We start from the raw sequence: 17284 nt of genomic DNA on the forward strand, positions 1-17284 counted from the left end.
CTTCTTTGGCTCTATACCCCTTGGCCTTGAACGGCCTCTTGGTCATTTTTCCTTCTAAGCAGGATTCACAAGTTGGAAAATTTTCCAACTCTAATGAACTCAAAAGTCCATCGGCTATAAGTCTCTGAATCCTACTTAAGTTAATATGACCAAGCCTTAGATACCAAAGATATGCTTGGTTCATTTCCGAAGGTTCTTTTCTCTTATTAGAATTAGAAGATGAGTTATAAATTTCCATGTTTTGCTTTGTGGAAGAAATTGGATTTAAAGTATACAAATTGCCAACTAATGCACCAGAAAAGATAATCACTTTATTTCTTTTAATAACTACATCGTTACTGAAAGAAACTGAATATCCATCTAAAAACAGTTTAGAAACTGAAATTAAATTCTTTCTAAAACTGGGTACATAAAGATAATTTCTTAAAACCAAATTTCTATTTCTACTAAAAGATAAGTAGACGTCTCCCATTGCAACAGTCGCTACCAGACGGTAATCTCCCCTTCAGATAGTCGTCGGGTTTCCTGGAACCCCTGCAAGGAATTGCAGACATGATCAGTGGCTCCCGTATCTACACACCAGGTGCTAGTAGATAACACCGCTAAACATGTTTCAACAACTAGAGCATGAGATATACCTTTGTTTTGGTTCCTACGAGGACAGTCCGCCTTCTGCTTACCGATGAAGCACTTGCCCTTCTTCTTCACTCCAAATTTAAATCCTGCACTCGAGATTTATTCACTTTTTTCGAGATGTGTTTCTTCTTCTTCTTCCTCTCTTTAGAAGTAGAATCATTTTCAACAAAGTGAATTTGAGAATTGTGACGAAATAATCCTTCTTGTCAGTAGTTTCCCTAATGAATAAATCCTTTTATTCATATTATAGTTCAAACGGAACTGCTCAAAACTTATAGGTAGCGTTTGGAGGATCATATCGATCCGGGTTTCCCATCAATTTCTCCTCCAAGGATCAGTATCTCGTCTCGGATAAGCCATCATCTTTAGGATATGATCCTCAGGAGTACCCTCTTGCATGGTGGCTCATTATCTTTCTCATGGCTTCTTGCCTAGAAGCCCTATCCCGATGACCAAAGAGTTCCTTGAGATTGTTCATAATATCATAGGTCGTTGGTAAATCTTGATCTCGATGTTGCAATACATTTGACATTGAGCCAAAATGGCCATCTCATCTGCTTTTACCTATTTCCTATGAAATTCAATTTCCTCTTGGGTAGATTCACCAAAGGGGTATGATGGGCAGTCGGTTGAAATTTATCTTAAGAATAAGAACAATGTCCAGTGTTTCTTTTCCAATCTATGTAATTAGGTCCAATAAGTCTATTCTGAGTATGATGGACAGTGGGTTGAAAGTCATCCTAAGAATCACAAATAACTTTTGGTCGAACTCTAAATTTAGAATAATATTGATTCCTCAAACAATACTATTTTAAATTAACCAACACCTCATAACACTGTGAATTTTGTATGCCACGTTAGTGTGGACGTATACAAATTCAACATTTGTAAAAGGAGGGTTTTAACCCATTAATTTTATTATCTTGTCATCCTAACTTTTGACAAATAAAATTAATAGTTGGTATTATTTGGTCACACAAATAATAGCAGTGACTCCGATGGAGAGGATACTATTAGATGTGTCTAAGTGTATACCATTACTTGACACTAACTCCATTAATAAGATTATGCCCCTTCCGTTGGGGAAGATCACACGCTCTTAATTAACTTCCTATAGTCATCCAAAAATGGAAGTCTATTCTAGTGATCCGCAAACAAGCTCATCCGTTATGGAGGAAGGCACTCAGAGCCAACGCGCAAGCTTGTTTGCATCACTTACAAACCAGTAATGGAGACCATGTGATTTATTTAAAAATCTCTCTCCCACTTAGTTATTTATAAATGAGGAATTTTAACTATGCTAGCCTACTAAAACTTGTAAACTAACATGCACACACAGTATAATATAAAAGCAATAAAAAGAAAATTTAATTTTCAACTATTATGACTTTTATTTCTAATTGTCCTCCGTGTGTTGTCATCCCAAGCTGCTGCCATATTTGGCCACCGCTACCGGGTCTAGCTGTCGCATCCATCTTGCTCCTTGTTCCGCTGCGCCTCTGGTCCTTAGAAGGTTCCACGCTTTGCAAGATTCGATCCGCGACATAAATAGAATTTATATTTTGATCCTATATTCCATAAAAGGAATGTACATGTATCTAGATCAAAAATAAAATCCTAATAAAACTAAATACAGCTCCTGCTATATTTTAATACAATCATGCACACACATATAAATGCCCTTGACATGTCCAAGGGTCCAATCACACACATAATAACTAAAAGTCATAATAGTTGGATCCTGCATCCATAGAGTTAGCACATCCTACTATTAACCTGCCTAAATTATGTATGACATGTGCATAATTAACCTAATACCAAATACACAGAGGCAAAACCCTAGCTCTGATACCAATTGTTGGTTGCTACTCGGAAAACCTATAGGTTCCACTGTACAAAAATTTTGTACAAAGGTTTGAACCTTTTCCTAGCTACCATGTGTTCTTTTAAATTAAATTTTGGATCGCCTGCTTAACTTAACACGTTTGATCCAAAACTTAATCTATTTGTTCTTTTAGGTTTTGACTTGGATCTCCTGCAGAACTTAACACGTTCGACCCAAGTCTCCTTAAGTTATTAATTCCATTAAATATTAATTTCCATAATTGGTTCCCAGTACTGACGTGGCGAGGCACATGGCCTTCTTGGATATGGGAGCAACCACCACCGACTAGACAAAACCTTTTATAGAAAGCTAATATTTAATTTCCTAAAATAACTTTAGGTTAACCAAAGAGAACAATCAAATCACAAGGAAAAGAAAAAACAAAAGAACACAACATCGAAAAACATATTCGAAATACTAGAATCGTAAGCCTCTTGTATTTGGTATTATTTCCATAAATAACTAATATGATGCGGAAAGAAAAATTACTAGTTATACCTTTTAGAAAGACCTCTTGATCTTCTACCGTATTCCTCTTCTAACCTCGGACGTTGTGTGGGCAACAATCTTCCGAGATGTGAAATCACCAACCACCTTCTTCTCCTCCTAGCTAGGTTTGGCCAACAATAAGGAAGCTTCACCAAGGAAGAAGATCAAAACACCAACCAAGCTCCAAGAGATGCTAGCTTTCTCTCCTTCTTCTTCTTCTTCTCCAAGTAGTATCCGGCCACCACAAGAACTCCAAGAGGGATGAAGTATTCGGCCACCACAAGAGGAAGAGAAACCACCAAGCACCTTCTTCTCCTCCTAGCTAGGTTCGGCCAAAACAAGAAAGCTTCACCAAGGAAGAAGAAAAACACCAACCAAGCTCTAAGAGATGCAAGCTTCCTCTCCTTCTTCTTCTTCTTCTCCAAGTAGTATCCGGCCTCCACAAGAGCTCCAAGCAATAGAGAGTTTCGGCCACCACAAAGAAGAAGAAGAGAAGAGATGATGGCCGGCCACAACACCAAGGAAAAGAGGGAGAGAAAATAATAGAGGTTGTTACTCATGAAGGCACCTCTACCCCTTCTTTTATATTCCTTGGCCTAGGCAAATTAGGAAATTTAATTACAATAAAATTTCCTTAATTTCCTTGACATGATTTAATTGAGAAAAATAAAATAAAATTTCCCCAATTGAATTCAATGGTCGGCCACATCAATGAAGGAAAAAATTAGACAAGTTTTAATCAACAATTAAAACTTCCTAATTTGTTTCCAGAAATTTAAAAAAAATAAAATTTCTCTTTAAAATCTCTTCATGGTTGATAAAAGGAAATTTCTATAATTTTAATTTATGTGGATAATTTTAAAGAGAAAATAAAATATCTCACCAATCTACAAATAAGGAAAGAGATCTAATCTCTTTCTTTAATCTTTTGTAGATCTTTTACAAGAGAGATATTTTAATTTTAATTCTCTTTAATAAATTATTTCTTCCACATAATAAAAATTAAAATTAAAATCCCTTTTTAATTTAATTTGGCCGGCCCCCACTAGCTTGGGTTCAAGCTAGGGCCGGCCACCCAATTTTATACCTAGGCCGGCCCTAGCTTGGTTCCCAAGCTAGCTTGGCCGGCCCCCAATTGGTGGGTATAGAAGGTGGGTATAGGTGGGTATAGTACTCTATAAATAAGAGGCTACGATAGGGACCGAGATGAGGAATTGGTTTTGGTCTCCCGATAAAATTAAGCATCCCATGTTCGCCCCGAACACACAACTTAATTTTATCAATGATAATTCATTCCACTAGAGAACTATCATTGAACTACCGCACCAATCCCAAATTATATTTTTGGGCTCCTTCTTATTATGAGTGTGTTAGTCTCCCTGTGTTTAAGATATCGAATGTCCACTAATTAAGTGAGTTACTGACAACTCATTTAATTAATATCTAAGTCCAAGAGTAGTACCACTCAACCTTATTATCATGTCGGACTAAGTCCACCTGCAGGGTTTAACATGACAATCTTTATGAGCTCCTCTTGAGGACATTATCAACCTAGTATCTCTAGGACACAGTTTCCTTCTATAATCAACAACACACACTATAAGTGATACCATTTCCCAACTTATCGGGTTTATTGATTCAACGAACTAAATCTCACCCATTGATAAATTAAAGAAATAAATATCAAATATACGTGCTTGTTATTACATTAGGATTAAGAGCACACACTTCCATAATAACTGAGGTTTTTGTTTCTTTATAAAGTCAGTATAAAAGAAACGACCTCAAATGGTCCTACTCAATACACTCTGAGTGTACTAGTGTAACTATACAATCAAGATAAACTGATACTTAATTACACTACGACCTTCTAATGGTTTGTTCCTTTCAATTTTGATCGTGAGCCACTGTTTATAATTTATAAGATACTAATAACATCATCTTCTGTATGTGACACTACATACTATGTTATCTACAATATAAATTAATTGAACAACTACAAACAAATGTAGATAATTTGACCAAATGTGATTCTAAATTCAAAACAAATGTTTACAAAAGCTTAGGCTTTCAGTATACACTCCAACACGATTAAGAACATTAGAGATTATTATTCAGTGGTCAATAGAGATTTCATATTGCAATCACAACTAGTCCAAGTAGATCCCTTCCATTGAAAGCATACATAATCGAGGCGTACTAGAGACTGGAGATGCTTTCAATCACTATGGACGGCGTAGAAGGTTGGGGAGAATGGAGAAGAAAGACATATCGCGACCCAAAGCGCAAGGAGGGTGAAGGAACTTATAGGAAAAAGGAGTTCACCGTGCTACAAAAAATCACCGCTACTGGAACTCATAGAAGATGATGAAAAAAGTGACGAGATTCTACCCTCGTTAAACCTAATAAAACTAAAGCACTCAAATCTCGGCTGTCGGATCTCGAAGGGAAAAATGGCAAGCTGTTGTGTTGAACCATCAGATCACACGCTCGAATCTGCAAGATCTCAACAGTCACTTTAATTTGTGATGGTCCCGGTAGCGGCCGACTAGAGGGGGGAGAATAGCCTTGTAATTCAAAATGGATCTTCCTCGATCTTTTATAGCATAATTAAATCTAACACTTGTATAAACAGAATTAAGAAATTAAATAAATAAAAAGAGACACAATCGATTTACTTAGTTACAATCGGAGAAGTTGTTAATCCAAGGAAGTTAAAAGTGTACTAAAACTCTCCTTCAGACGGAGAAGCCTCTTTATAACAATTTTCACACTCAATTATAGAATAGAACTCAAGAAGATTCCATTACAAGTATTGTGTTCTATTTTCTATGTCCAGGGGTCATTTTATAACCCATGGAAAATCTTATCCTGGTCTAGAAAGCTCCTTTCATAGGGATGGAAGGCGCCTCCAGCAAGGCGCCAATGGATAAAAGTTTATCCATTGCCAACAACAAAATCTACCTAGTTGAAGGTGCCTTCATACTGTTCATAGAAGGCGCCTTCCAGCCATGGAAGACGACTGGAAGGCGCCTTCCACAGAAGGCGCGGAGGCGCCTTCAACTTCCTTTGAAGGTGCCTCCAGCAACGCTTACAGTCACGTTATACTCTTTTGCCGCTCCGATCGCTTGGCTGATTTCGACCAACCGGAATAGGGTTCACTAAAACCCTTTTTCCGGCCTTCTCCTCGAACAGGCTTCCGCTCCGACTTCTCGTCCCTCTGACCACCGCGCGCGTCCTTCTCGTCCACCAGTGTACTCTTCCGTAGCACCTCGTCCCTAAAACGCACCAAGCCAGTCGGCTCTCTCCCGTGCCATCCTTCTCACTAGCCGCATCTTCCGCTCGACTTCTTATGCTCCTAAGCTCCTGCACACTTAGATACAGGATTAAACACCAACATGACCTAACCTGATTTTGTTGATCACATCAAAACTACCACGAGATACCAACACTTTGCATTGATTCCTCGGCATGGTGTTGCCACGTGTCAACCTCGGACCGACTCGCATTGATGGCTGATATGATCAATCATGACTCTGATACGCAATCACACGTATCTCCCTCATTAATGGTGCCTGACTTGCTTATTACCAAGGCGTATGGAAGGTAAGGCAATAAAGTGGGGCTACTACAGCAATCCCGAGTACCAGATGAGGGTCGAGTCACTCACCCGACATTCAAATCAGTTAGACTCAAGCCTCTTTTGACTAGACTTGAGAGGGAGGCTTATGATGTGGCGGATATCAGATCCTACACGTGGCAAAGTTTGGTCAAGAGTCAAGTTGTTGAGTCAATAGTCAAACCTGGTGTAAATCAGATATATCAAATCAGGTCAGAAATATAGTCAGTCTCTCAACTCCAACAGCTCATCCATTAGCTCAGGAACCCGACTCCCTCAAATCGGTTGTCCGACTCCAATATTTTGGTCACCTGACTCCCTTAAATCGATTGTCCAACTCCAATATTTTGGTCACCCGACTCCATCTGTTCAAGAACCCAACTCCCTTAGATTAGCCATCCGACTCCAGTGGTTCATACACCTGACTCCATTAGCTCAAGAAGACAGGAACACAACTCCCTTAGATTAGCCATCTAACTCGAATGATTCAGTCACCTGACTCATTCGGACGGGACTTACGCATTACGTTGTTAGTACATTTAGCATTAATAATCAAGCTCAGATTTTGATGTATGACAAAAGGTTAAAATTATATATTGTGTTCTAATCTATTTGGCAAGTGTGCAAGATTGAAAGACTTAATGAAACCTGACACCAGGATGAAGTCCAATTAAGTCTGGAGGACATGATAATTGACAACAAGTCCAGATAGGTTGATATCTGATAGGAAGTATAGTTGGATCTGTGAGACCTAACAACTGGTTGAAGTTTAGATGGGGCATCTGGCAGGAAGACTTGGTGGCTCAAGAGATTAGAGTTAAGAAAAACAACAAATGGTAAGTGAAGGTAAGCAATGGAGGAGAGACATCCAGTGAGGATACATTCCCTGCTAAGGGAACAATAGGTCTCGGTCCGACCAAGGATTTCAGCGAAATCTAATGTCAGGACCGGATAATCCCGAAATTGTCAAATTCATTTTAAATGCTATCTTGTGTCTGATGTACTAACTTTGTGGCGCAGAAAATCGATGTTGAAAGTTGACCAGAAAAGGACTTCCAAGCGCCCCTGAAGAGTCCAGGCGCCTAGGTCTGGGTGCCCAGAGTGAGTCCAGGTGCCTGGATGGACCCAAACCTAGTCATGAGTGCAACTGAGTTGACACACTCTGATTAGCTTCTACACAACAACTTCTTGGCTCCCGGACTGGTCCAGACACCTGGATTAGGATAAACTTTGATGGATAGAGTTTCGACGAGGTCACACCAAGTCAACTTGACGGGGGCGCCCGAAACCGGTCCAGACGCCTAGATGAAGATATAAAAGGACGAAGACTCGACCAGTATCTGAAAACATCATTCGCTATAACTTTTGTACTCATCCGTTGTCCGTGCTGTTTCGATGACCGAAGCGTTGTTTCAACGACTGAAGCTCAAGTTTACTATATTCCTCAAGTTGTCAGTATCATTTTTATTTGTGTACTTTATTTTCAATTCATTTGTATTATCATCTACCTTATAGTGAATTGTCTAACTAAAATACTCAACAAATACAGGCCTTGGACTCACAGTCTTCGGGCTGTAAATCAAGTAATATCATCTGTGTACATTAATTACATGCATGTAATGCATGCATTCTAATTGGAGGATAAAAAATTCTAGCTGACCAGATTCTGGCCAACAAGAATTACTGAAAGAAAAAATATTAGTATTATTTTTTTTTCCTTTTCTGCTATGTATTCTTTATTTTCTGAAAAAGTGAAAAAAATAATGCATGTTATTCACCCCTCCTAACCCTTTTCGATCTTACACGAGGAACGCAATTATTATCTTCTGAAGGACATGGGAAATATAGCCATTTAATACCGAAGGACATGGATAACATAGCGTTTATTCCAGAAGACATGGGCATCGTAAACATCCATCTCGGAGCACAGGGAAACAAGAGGGTATAACTACAACTTTATAAAAGGACACTCACTCCCACAGGTGCAAATATGCGCACACAATCATGGGAACCCTTGATTATTCTATTGTTTTCATCTTCTCCTAATTCCTGTGTTAAGTTGAGGTCGGAGTGCTTGCGCCAAATTCAATTTTGACACCCGTTCTTCTAGCCCCTTCGTTGAGTATGTCGCCTTCTCACCATCGTGTCACCTACGATCTTCTGACATTTGCTCTTCGCTACTCACCGAATCATGATCTCACACAAAAACAATAGGTATCGAAATGGATTGTGAGGAGAAAAAACAGCTTCAATCAAACCCATCTTCTAGAAAACCCTTCCTTCCAGAATGAGGAATAATCTCTCGATCGATCGGGATGCAATTCTTTAATTCCTAAAGAAGACCAGAACGATGACTTGGGTTTGTGGCTGGTTCAAAAGATAATTGTGAGTCGGTGTAGAACGGTGGTCAAGGGCTCGCCCCGCGGAAGACGATCGATGACCAACGAAGTCCACAGATTCATCCTTTCAATCCACATATCTAATTCGCTGTCCATCAACCACTATTTTCAAACAGAGAAGACAAACCATTACAGAACAACATCGAGATGTACATCAATATAATTTCATGCAGCAGTTGCGTCTTTATTCCATCGTCGACGTATGGTAATAACAATTCGACGATAATTTACACGATTACGGTGTGTGTTTGGTATCGCGTCCTTTTCTCTCCAGAAGACAAAAGAAATCGACGTGCCAAAAAGAAACAAAGTAATTTTTCCTTGGCTTGATCTGTACGTTGCTACTTCTGGCCAGCGTTGACGTCGTCGCCGCCGTCGCCGGAGGCCTGATTATTACCGCTGATGATGGACCTGACTGCGGCGGTCAGGGCAGCGGTGAAGTTTGGATCCTTAGTTATCGCAGCGGTGGCCGCCGTTACAGTCTCCGGCGACACCTGTAGCCCGGAGAACGTCGACTGGTTGTTGTAGCACTGCATCTGGCCGCCGAAGACTGATGCGAAGGTGGCAGGGGCGGCGCTGGGGAAGGCAACGGCCGGCGGCCGTAACTGGTACTGCAGCAGAGGATTAGCACTTGGTGGCTGAGTGAGGTCCAACGTGACGGTGGGGAAAGGCGCGGAGGCCGATATGGTGGCCATGTTCGACGAACAGGGAAGGAGATTTCTGGCGAGCATCATTCCGTCGGCGCTGGACGTCGAGCCGGAGAGGAGCATGGAGACGGCCGAGGAGGTGGTCGACGCCATGGCCATCGCCGGCGGCGGCAGGGGATGGTTGTGAGTGCCTTCGTAGGTTGTTATCAACACGGAACGATCATCCGCGCACCTTTGCACCTAAATCATCAACAATTCAGCGAATCAAACAAAGAAACAACCTCCATCATGAACTAGAACAATTAAACCAATTAAACAGTACTCATAATTACTTGTTTGCGAACAGGACAACCGGCGGCCATGGTGCACCGGTAGTAAGCTCGAGGGCATGGGTTTCCCTTCGCCATCTTCTGCCCATACTTCCTCCATTGACATCCATCAGTGATCTACAAGCAATAGATCACAATTAATTGAGAATTTATCGCAGGCTGTTTAAAATATGCAAAAAAAAATTAATCGTAAATCTACCATGGGAGCTTCGGACCGAGCTCGGACAGAAACACGAGTCTTCCTCAATGTGGCTTCTTGTGCCTGCTGATCACCGTACGACGAGGCTTTGCTGGGATCCAAACCCACCGATCCTACTTCCGGAGGCGAGAAGGACCGATCAGGGCTCGCCGTCGATGAGCTCGACCGAGAATTAACCGGAGCCAGATCCATGAATTGCCTGGGGACGAGCTCTCCTCCACCATCATTAATCGTCTTTTCTTTCATAGCCTGGAACACGTATGTCAATTCCATCAGTCAGATAAAGTTATCGATCTAATCTTAATGGGCGTTTTACCTCTTTCCGTGGCGAATAGTTATTGCTTCGTTGTTGTATGAGTGTGGCGAGATGCAGCTGAAGGGCTTTGTAATCGTTGCTCACTTGGCTCAGAATTCCTCGCAGCTTCTCGTTCTCTTCGTTCATTCGTGCAAGCTCCGCTTGGATGGCCACCAGCTGGAAATCATCATGCATACATGCACATACTCATGAAAATAAAGTTCTTGATCATATATACATAATTCGAATCGATAAGAAGAAGATAATTACTAACCTCGTTACGATCTTCTTTAGACATGCCATCATCGACCATTGAAGCATCACTAGATCCCGTGTTGCCAAGGTGCAAATCAGTCTAAATCGGTAAATAGATTCGCTGATCAGGAGTACGTACGTAGTTTAATGGAGAAAGAAAGAATTAACAAAGTAAACGACTGATGCATAACCTGAATGGTAAGGTCTTCCTTCTTGACCTTGAGTGGATGATCCACACTTGCCGTAGTGGCCGTCGTCGTCTTCTTCTCGTTTGCGAAGAAATCCATCTCGCTTCCGGAGGTCAGCGACGTCGAAGGCGGTTTGCGGTTGAGAACTCCACGGCCGCGGCCGCCGGCGGCGGTTAAAGAAGAGGCGAGGAAAAGCGGAGCAGAGGTGTCCAAGGTGAGCACTGCCGGGCCTCCGCCGCTTGTGTCCATGTAAGAACAGGGCCGTCTCCGCGGGTTGCCTCGCCGGAATTAGAGCAGTCAATGGTCGCCGGAGCCGGGTGTTGAACGGAGTTGAAAAAGGAGGACCCGAGAGAGAGGGGCTTGAAGAAGTGGCCAAGTCTTTGAATGGGAGATGGAGATGGCATTAAATAGAGGAGTGAGGGACGAGACGTTCGAGAGAAGTTCACTCGATTTTATACCTGTTTTCCCATTGGAAATTCAGGTCGTCGTAGAGATCGGCGAGAGGAAAATCGAAATCTATTTATGAGGTAGATTCGGAGATGGTTCGGGAATCTAGGCTCGATCCGACCGGTTCCGGTCGGGTCGGCGGATTCCACGTGAGAGAGATCGCCCTCATTAGGTACCGTAAATAGCTAGTCAAATCTAGGAACAGAGTCCGTCCACTGCCCGGTTCAGGGAACACCAAACTCCCCGCCTCCTGATTCGAGCGGCCCACCATACGGCTGGCTAAAACCGCGTCTATGACGCACGCTTACATCACTTATGACGGGAGAAGACAGGAAAGGGCATGGAAACCGGTTCGAGAAGCTCAATGGGAACAGGGGCGATTCGACGGATTTGACCCTGTTTATTATGCGCGGTCACGTCGCGATGGGTCGTGGCGCGACCAGCGACAGCTGCGGCGGGAACGTGAACATAATTTAACCATTTGCTTATTTTAATTTTAAATTTATTTTCCTAATCATTTTATTTCAACAAGTTGGAGGAAATTAAATTTTAAAAACATATTAAATTTTATTCTATATTTCAATAATACACTACCATGTTTTTATGTGATAATAGATTCTTTATTTAATTTGATTTTTCAAAAATATCTTGCAGCGTGATTAATAGACTCTAAACAAATAAAACAGCTATTTTAAAATTAAAATCAAAATCAAAATCAAAATCAAAATAAAATTTATTTATTTTCTCCTTCTTCATCGATCGTTTTTGTTGACCGAAGAAGGACACTCATTTACTCCAAGCTGCCCAAAGTCAACGGTGAAAGATCATGAAGGTTGAATTCTTTGGCTTTCGTCTCATATTCCAGTTCAATTTCTGAGGATGCCTTTCTTCCAAATTAAAGAAGATTAATAATTCCGGTTCCTCTTAAATGAATTCCAGCTGCTCCACCATTGGTGGATCTGGTCAACGAGCAGTCGTTCGTTCCTGTTTAAAATAATAGATTTGAAATCAAATAATTTTTTTTATTTATCTCATTAATTGCTGTTAAAACGCTAATTAATGATGAAATTAAACCCGAAAAATAAGAGTGGCGTGTAGGATGCATCTTCATGCACGTGGTTTTTCTAGATGATTGTTGGGAATTAAATTCACATTAATTTCATAATTAATCAACGCAGATTCTTGTGCGAGTTGGGCTGACAAATGACAATATATATATATTTATACAAGGAGCTTATTGTTTAGCTGGAAGAAGAAGAATATGACTTGAATTGGACCACTAGATGCTGGTCCAAGCCTAGCTATGGTGTGTTAATTAATAGCTGTGAAACGTTAAGAATAGTTTTTGTCAAGTTAAAATATGTTTTGAGGGTGTTAATTTAATTATGATCGAAATTTCGTGTTGCATATTGGTAAAGGATTTTATAAGTTGTTATTAAAGTTTTAGATTTGAAATTAGATTTTTCTTAATTGGGATTTAATGTGACAATAGGCTTTATCAATTAAGGATAATGATAAATAGTTAGAATCTGGTCAGCCAAAATATATTTTATAAATTATTATCAAAAATATTTTAATAATATTATATTTATATATTAATTACATGAATGTAATACAATTCATTTCTAGTTTGTCGGATTCTGATCAATCAGATTCATTGTATTAGTTAATTGTTGTTATGTTTTCCTTGCGATGATGCACTCCATCTACCTTCATTAATTGTTCTCTTCCAAAGGTGTGGAATGCATTTATTTCATCGTTTGACTTAAAGTTTAGGTCCTTTTATGTCTCTCTATTTAATAGTTAATGGTTGTTATTTGGAGTAGTTTAGTAGATTTGGACTAAGCAAGTGGTCTCCACTGTCACAAATTTTTAATGTCTATTTTTCTTGTGTATATATTAAGATTTTTGACGTTCAATGCAATCTATAATTCTTCTTTTGTTTTATTGCATTTCTTGCTTCAGTTGTAAATCTATATAATAATAATAATTCATATTGAGTTGTCGTATCATAGCAGGGATGTGAAATAATCAGTTTAATTTTTTTTTGTTAATAAAAAAAATCTGTATGATGGAAATTAGCATACACTAATTTTGTTATTAATTTATATAATTTATTTACTAACTTCAAAGGTAATTAAATAATAATAATAATAATAAAAAGAAATTATATATAAATGCCTGGTCGTGATAAATTGGCGAGTTGTTGGTGGTTGACGTAGACATTGATTAGCATGTCACACGAGGGCTAAGTCAAGTATTTTCGTCTGAGTTTTAAATAAATAAATAAATAGTTGCTCATTGACACGTCAGCATTCAGGAAAATTAGGATGTAAAAGTGAATTAGTGATGACCGACAGTTAATTTGATGTCATTTGAATGCATAATATTTTAGCAAGTTATGTTAGAATATTTTTATGCTATATGTTTATTTTTTTTTAAAAAAAAAACTTTAAAACTATAATGAGTTTTGAAAATCAATTCAGAGACAACAACTAAAAAGTTCAAACTATATTAAATCGACTTTTTTTCATCAATATTAGTCGTATATGAATAATAACTGAAGAATAAATAATTCCAAATGCAACTTGATTGACTTCTACAATTACAAGCGAAGCTCACGCTTACAGAGCAGAATAATAAATAAAAATTTAATCTGAACTACCGTATAAGAAATAGAGAAGAAAAACATATCACGTAAAATAGTTATCCATTTTTCCATGTTCATATTGAGTGGAAGATTATGTAAATTTTGAGGAATTTGATCCTCATCCAACATCCTCCTTCAATTCCAAATCCATAAAGAAAGTCAAAACGAGCAAAATCTAAACCAGACAAGTCAAAACTAGCAAAAGGTCGCTCTGTCTATACGGCAAAATTCATATAACTTTTAAACTCCATCGGAAATGCAAAATTCACGTTCATGGTTGAAAGAAATCTGATGTTTAAACATTAATCAAATCTCATAAATACAACTCAGTATCTTTCTTTCACACTATAATATAAGACACTGCGAAGTTAATGCATAAGAATAGAACACATGAAAGTTATACATACACAACGGTGCGCTCAGTGCATGATGTCAAATATACACTTTGAAAACGGTTGTGGAATTTACCAGAACACATGAAAGTTGAAGGCATTCAGAAGCAGAGATAGAATAGTCAGGCCAGCCTGCGAAAATAAGAATAGCACCACTAAGACTTGCAGCTGTTCAAAGTGAAAGTACTTGAAAATAAGGAAGCGAACTGTTCTTATAATATGAGATAAATAATTCTTGTAATATGTTTAAATAAGAGATACATAAACAAGACGATACTGTAAATACATCCTGAGCAAAAGAATTGGCTTTGCGATGTTTATCTGATTGTGGCAAATGTCATGGATATCCATAGTTATTTTATACGATCTCTATCCATTGAAGTCCCCATTTTCATCATCATATGTGACTCAAGATAGACTAACAACAAATCACAGAACTTCACCACCACTAAGTGGCGTCAAGTTCATGAAATCTGAATATATAAGAAAAATATGTTCTCTTTTAAAAATAAAATCTCAGCAAAAAAGTAATTAGGTTTACCATCCCAAGACTTGAAATTTGGTTATTTCACATGGAGACTTCAAATTACAGAAGGTTTTAAAAATAGCCTACAAATGCTTCTAATATGATGTGAGGTGAAACAAGAAAATTTAGAAACATTTGAAAAACACAAATAACTATTATAATTCCAGATTCATAACGTAACATACTTACAGCAATTGAACATGCAATTAATCCCGGTTTCTCCCTATGGTCTTGAGCAACAAATAGCAAGATGAACGCTCCAACATACCATGGAATTGAAGCAAAGAGAAATCCTACTACAAACCTTTTAAGAAAAAAGGAGTGTCAATCATAATAAACAAAGATTAAGTAAATAATAAATGCAGTAAAGATAGAAAAAGAAGCCAAAAAATCAAAAAGAGATTCCACAATTTCCTCCCAAATAACCCCATAATTCTTAATCAAAATTATCTTATTATATCGTTTATGTATCTCTAAGTTGGCTTTTTGTTAAGGCGGCAAGAAGTGTAATTTCTAAATTTTCAAAGTTGAAACATTTTTACAACCTAAGAAGCAAAGCGGAGCAAACCCCATGTCAACATGGACAACAACGGGATCCTAGAATACCCATATCGGACTAACATGGCTTCCCATACAAACTTATATAAAGGTGGTTTAAGAATTTATCCAAAACTAAGCTCGTCTGCAAACTTCTAAATGAAGTTTATGTGTTGTTTTGTTGCATAAGTTCCTGATACAAGGGCGGTAGACTAGTTTTTTTTCTAACAAAAAGTAATCATGAACAAAGAAAAGTTTACTTTTCCAGTAAATAGATTCGATCTACATTTTGTTTAAAATGATATTTTCTACAGGGTAACAACACAGGTATGAGCATCCGGAAATTCTAGTTACAAAAATTATCATAACTGCACATAATTCGCATACATGTATAATAACTTATCAATCATCTAATCTCAACTTCAAATATTGTGCTATGGTCATAAAAGACCCAGCCTCAATGGAAGAATGCAAAAACTAGACTATTGGCGGCAGATGAACTAAGTAATTATATGACCAAGTCATAATTTGGACCCAGCAATGATGTATGTGCATCATGTACTACTATAGAAGTTAAGCAATAATAAATTATAATTTCCTCTTTCTCTGTCCGTCTCTGATATCTCTCTATCTCACAGCATCTTCTCTGATTTTGGCACTCCGATCATGAAAAAGACATCCATTCGACCGCCATAATGCATCAAAGACAACAAAATATTAAAGAAGGAAAGAGAAAACGACTTACAAGGCCCAGCCGACGCCAATGCCGCAAAAGGGGAGAGGAGGCACCCTCGCGTTCATGGGGATCCCATCCACTACGTTAGGGAAAGGCTGAAATTGGTACCCAACTGAAACAGAAATTACGAAACAAAAGTGAAAGAGGGGGAAATTGAGAATTAGGGTTGGCTTTCACGGATGTACGAAAGATGGAAGATTTAAGCACACAGAAAACAAACAAACAGGTGATTTCGAATGATCCGCCAACCTGGAATGGCGTGGTAGCCTCCGGCTGGTTGAGGAGTCGATTGGTACTGCAGCGGTGCTTTCGGGGGGTAGTGAAGAAGAGGAGCCGTCGGCAGCGTCGCCTTCTGAAGGCTAGGAAGAGGAGGAGCTGTCGGCAGCGGCGATGAATGAGGTATAAAGGTACCATAGGGAGTGGAAGGAGGATGGCCGGCGGGGACGTTCTCGCTGCTGCACCCCGCCATCGACGTCTCGGTGGAGATGGCCCCGATGCCCGGGGAGTCCAATTGAAAGCCGAAGCCGGCGACTTTCCCATGGAAGAAATTAGATCACATATACGGGGCCAAGACACCAGACAAGTAACTACGGCCTTCTATTGGCTCTCATTCTCACAGATTGTGAAAGTTAAGAGGGAACCTCTTACAAACCAATAGAAGAGGAATTTGCTGGTCGTCTCCCGTAACTGCGATCGATCCCACTTTACTTCACGATCCACCTCGAGTGTGGCTGGCGAACTATGTGGGCCCGAACTAGTAAATTGGGCTCCTCACAGGCCGTTCCAATTCAGCCCACTACCTCCAGCGATAAACGGTATCGACCAAGACCCATCGGCCCGGTATCCCCATGGCCCATAAGATAACCGACGTCATGCCGACCTCATCCGTCCTATCAGGTTGACGCGGTATTTCCATGGGGCAAAAAAGCTGGGGACACAACGGGAGACGGCATCGTCTGCGAAGCACAAGGACGAGGCTACGATGATAGTGGCGAGAGAGGGCGAGATCATGCTGGGGAACCGCGACATTGATGACCGTCACAGTCCTCAGCTGC

At 39.6% G+C, this 17284-nt stretch overlaps 2 protein-coding genes across 2 annotated transcripts; both read right to left on the bottom strand.

The window, feature by feature from the left end:
- Positions 1-9105: 9105 nt before the first annotated feature.
- Positions 9106-11338, bottom strand: LOC121985499 (WRKY transcription factor 6-like). Its single transcript, XM_042538997.1, has 6 exons — positions 10945-11338; positions 10773-10853; positions 10520-10675; positions 10204-10452; positions 10008-10121; positions 9106-9915 (listed from the first exon to the last, which is right to left on the bottom strand). Exons 1-6 carry the CDS (start codon positions 11188-11190, stop codon positions 9370-9372), a joined length of 1392 nt encoding a protein of 463 aa, XP_042394931.1. The 5' UTR covers positions 11191-11338; the 3' UTR covers positions 9106-9369.
- Positions 11339-14315: 2977 nt separating this feature from the next.
- Positions 14316-16897, bottom strand: LOC121985501 (60S ribosomal protein L18a-like protein). Its single transcript, XM_042539001.1, has 4 exons — positions 16479-16897; positions 16239-16341; positions 15146-15260; positions 14316-14562 (listed from the first exon to the last, which is right to left on the bottom strand). Exons 1-4 carry the CDS (start codon positions 16696-16698, stop codon positions 14503-14505), a joined length of 498 nt encoding a protein of 165 aa, XP_042394935.1. The 5' UTR covers positions 16699-16897; the 3' UTR covers positions 14316-14502.
- Between the last annotated feature and the right edge of the window lie 387 nt (positions 16898-17284).

This window comes from Zingiber officinale, chromosome 5B (assembly GCF_018446385.1).
Source record: "Zingiber officinale cultivar Zhangliang chromosome 5B, Zo_v1.1, whole genome shotgun sequence".
Taxonomy (NCBI): Eukaryota; Viridiplantae; Streptophyta; class Magnoliopsida; order Zingiberales; family Zingiberaceae; genus Zingiber; species Zingiber officinale.

What these genes read in the sequence shown, in the direction of transcription:
- LOC121985501 (XM_042539001.1), bottom strand. Translation starts at nt 16,698, where the DNA reads ATGGCGGGGTGCAGCAGCGAGAACGTCCCCGCCGGCCATCCTCCTTCC. An exon ending in AGGCTACCACGCCATTCCAG is followed by an intron (nt 16,342 to 16,478) that starts GTTGGCGGATCA and finishes TTTCTGTTTCAG; the next exon opens with TTGGGTACCAATTTCAGCCT. An exon ending in ATTGGCGTCGGCTGGGCCTT is followed by an intron (nt 15,261 to 16,238) that starts GTAAGTCGTTTT and finishes TTTTCTTAAAAG; the next exon opens with GTTTGTAGTAGGATTTCTCT.
- LOC121985499 (XM_042538997.1), bottom strand. Translation starts at nt 11,190, where the DNA reads ATGGACACAAGCGGCGGAGGCCCGGCAGTGCTCACCTTGGACACCTCT. An exon ending in CTAAAGAAGATCGTAACGAG is followed by an intron (nt 10,676 to 10,772) that starts GTTAGTAATTAT and finishes GATGATTTCCAG; the next exon opens with CTGGTGGCCATCCAAGCGGA. An exon ending in GTTGTCCTGTTCGCAAACAA is followed by an intron (nt 9,916 to 10,007) that starts GTAATTATGAGT and finishes TTGATGATTTAG; the next exon opens with GTGCAAAGGTGCGCGGATGA.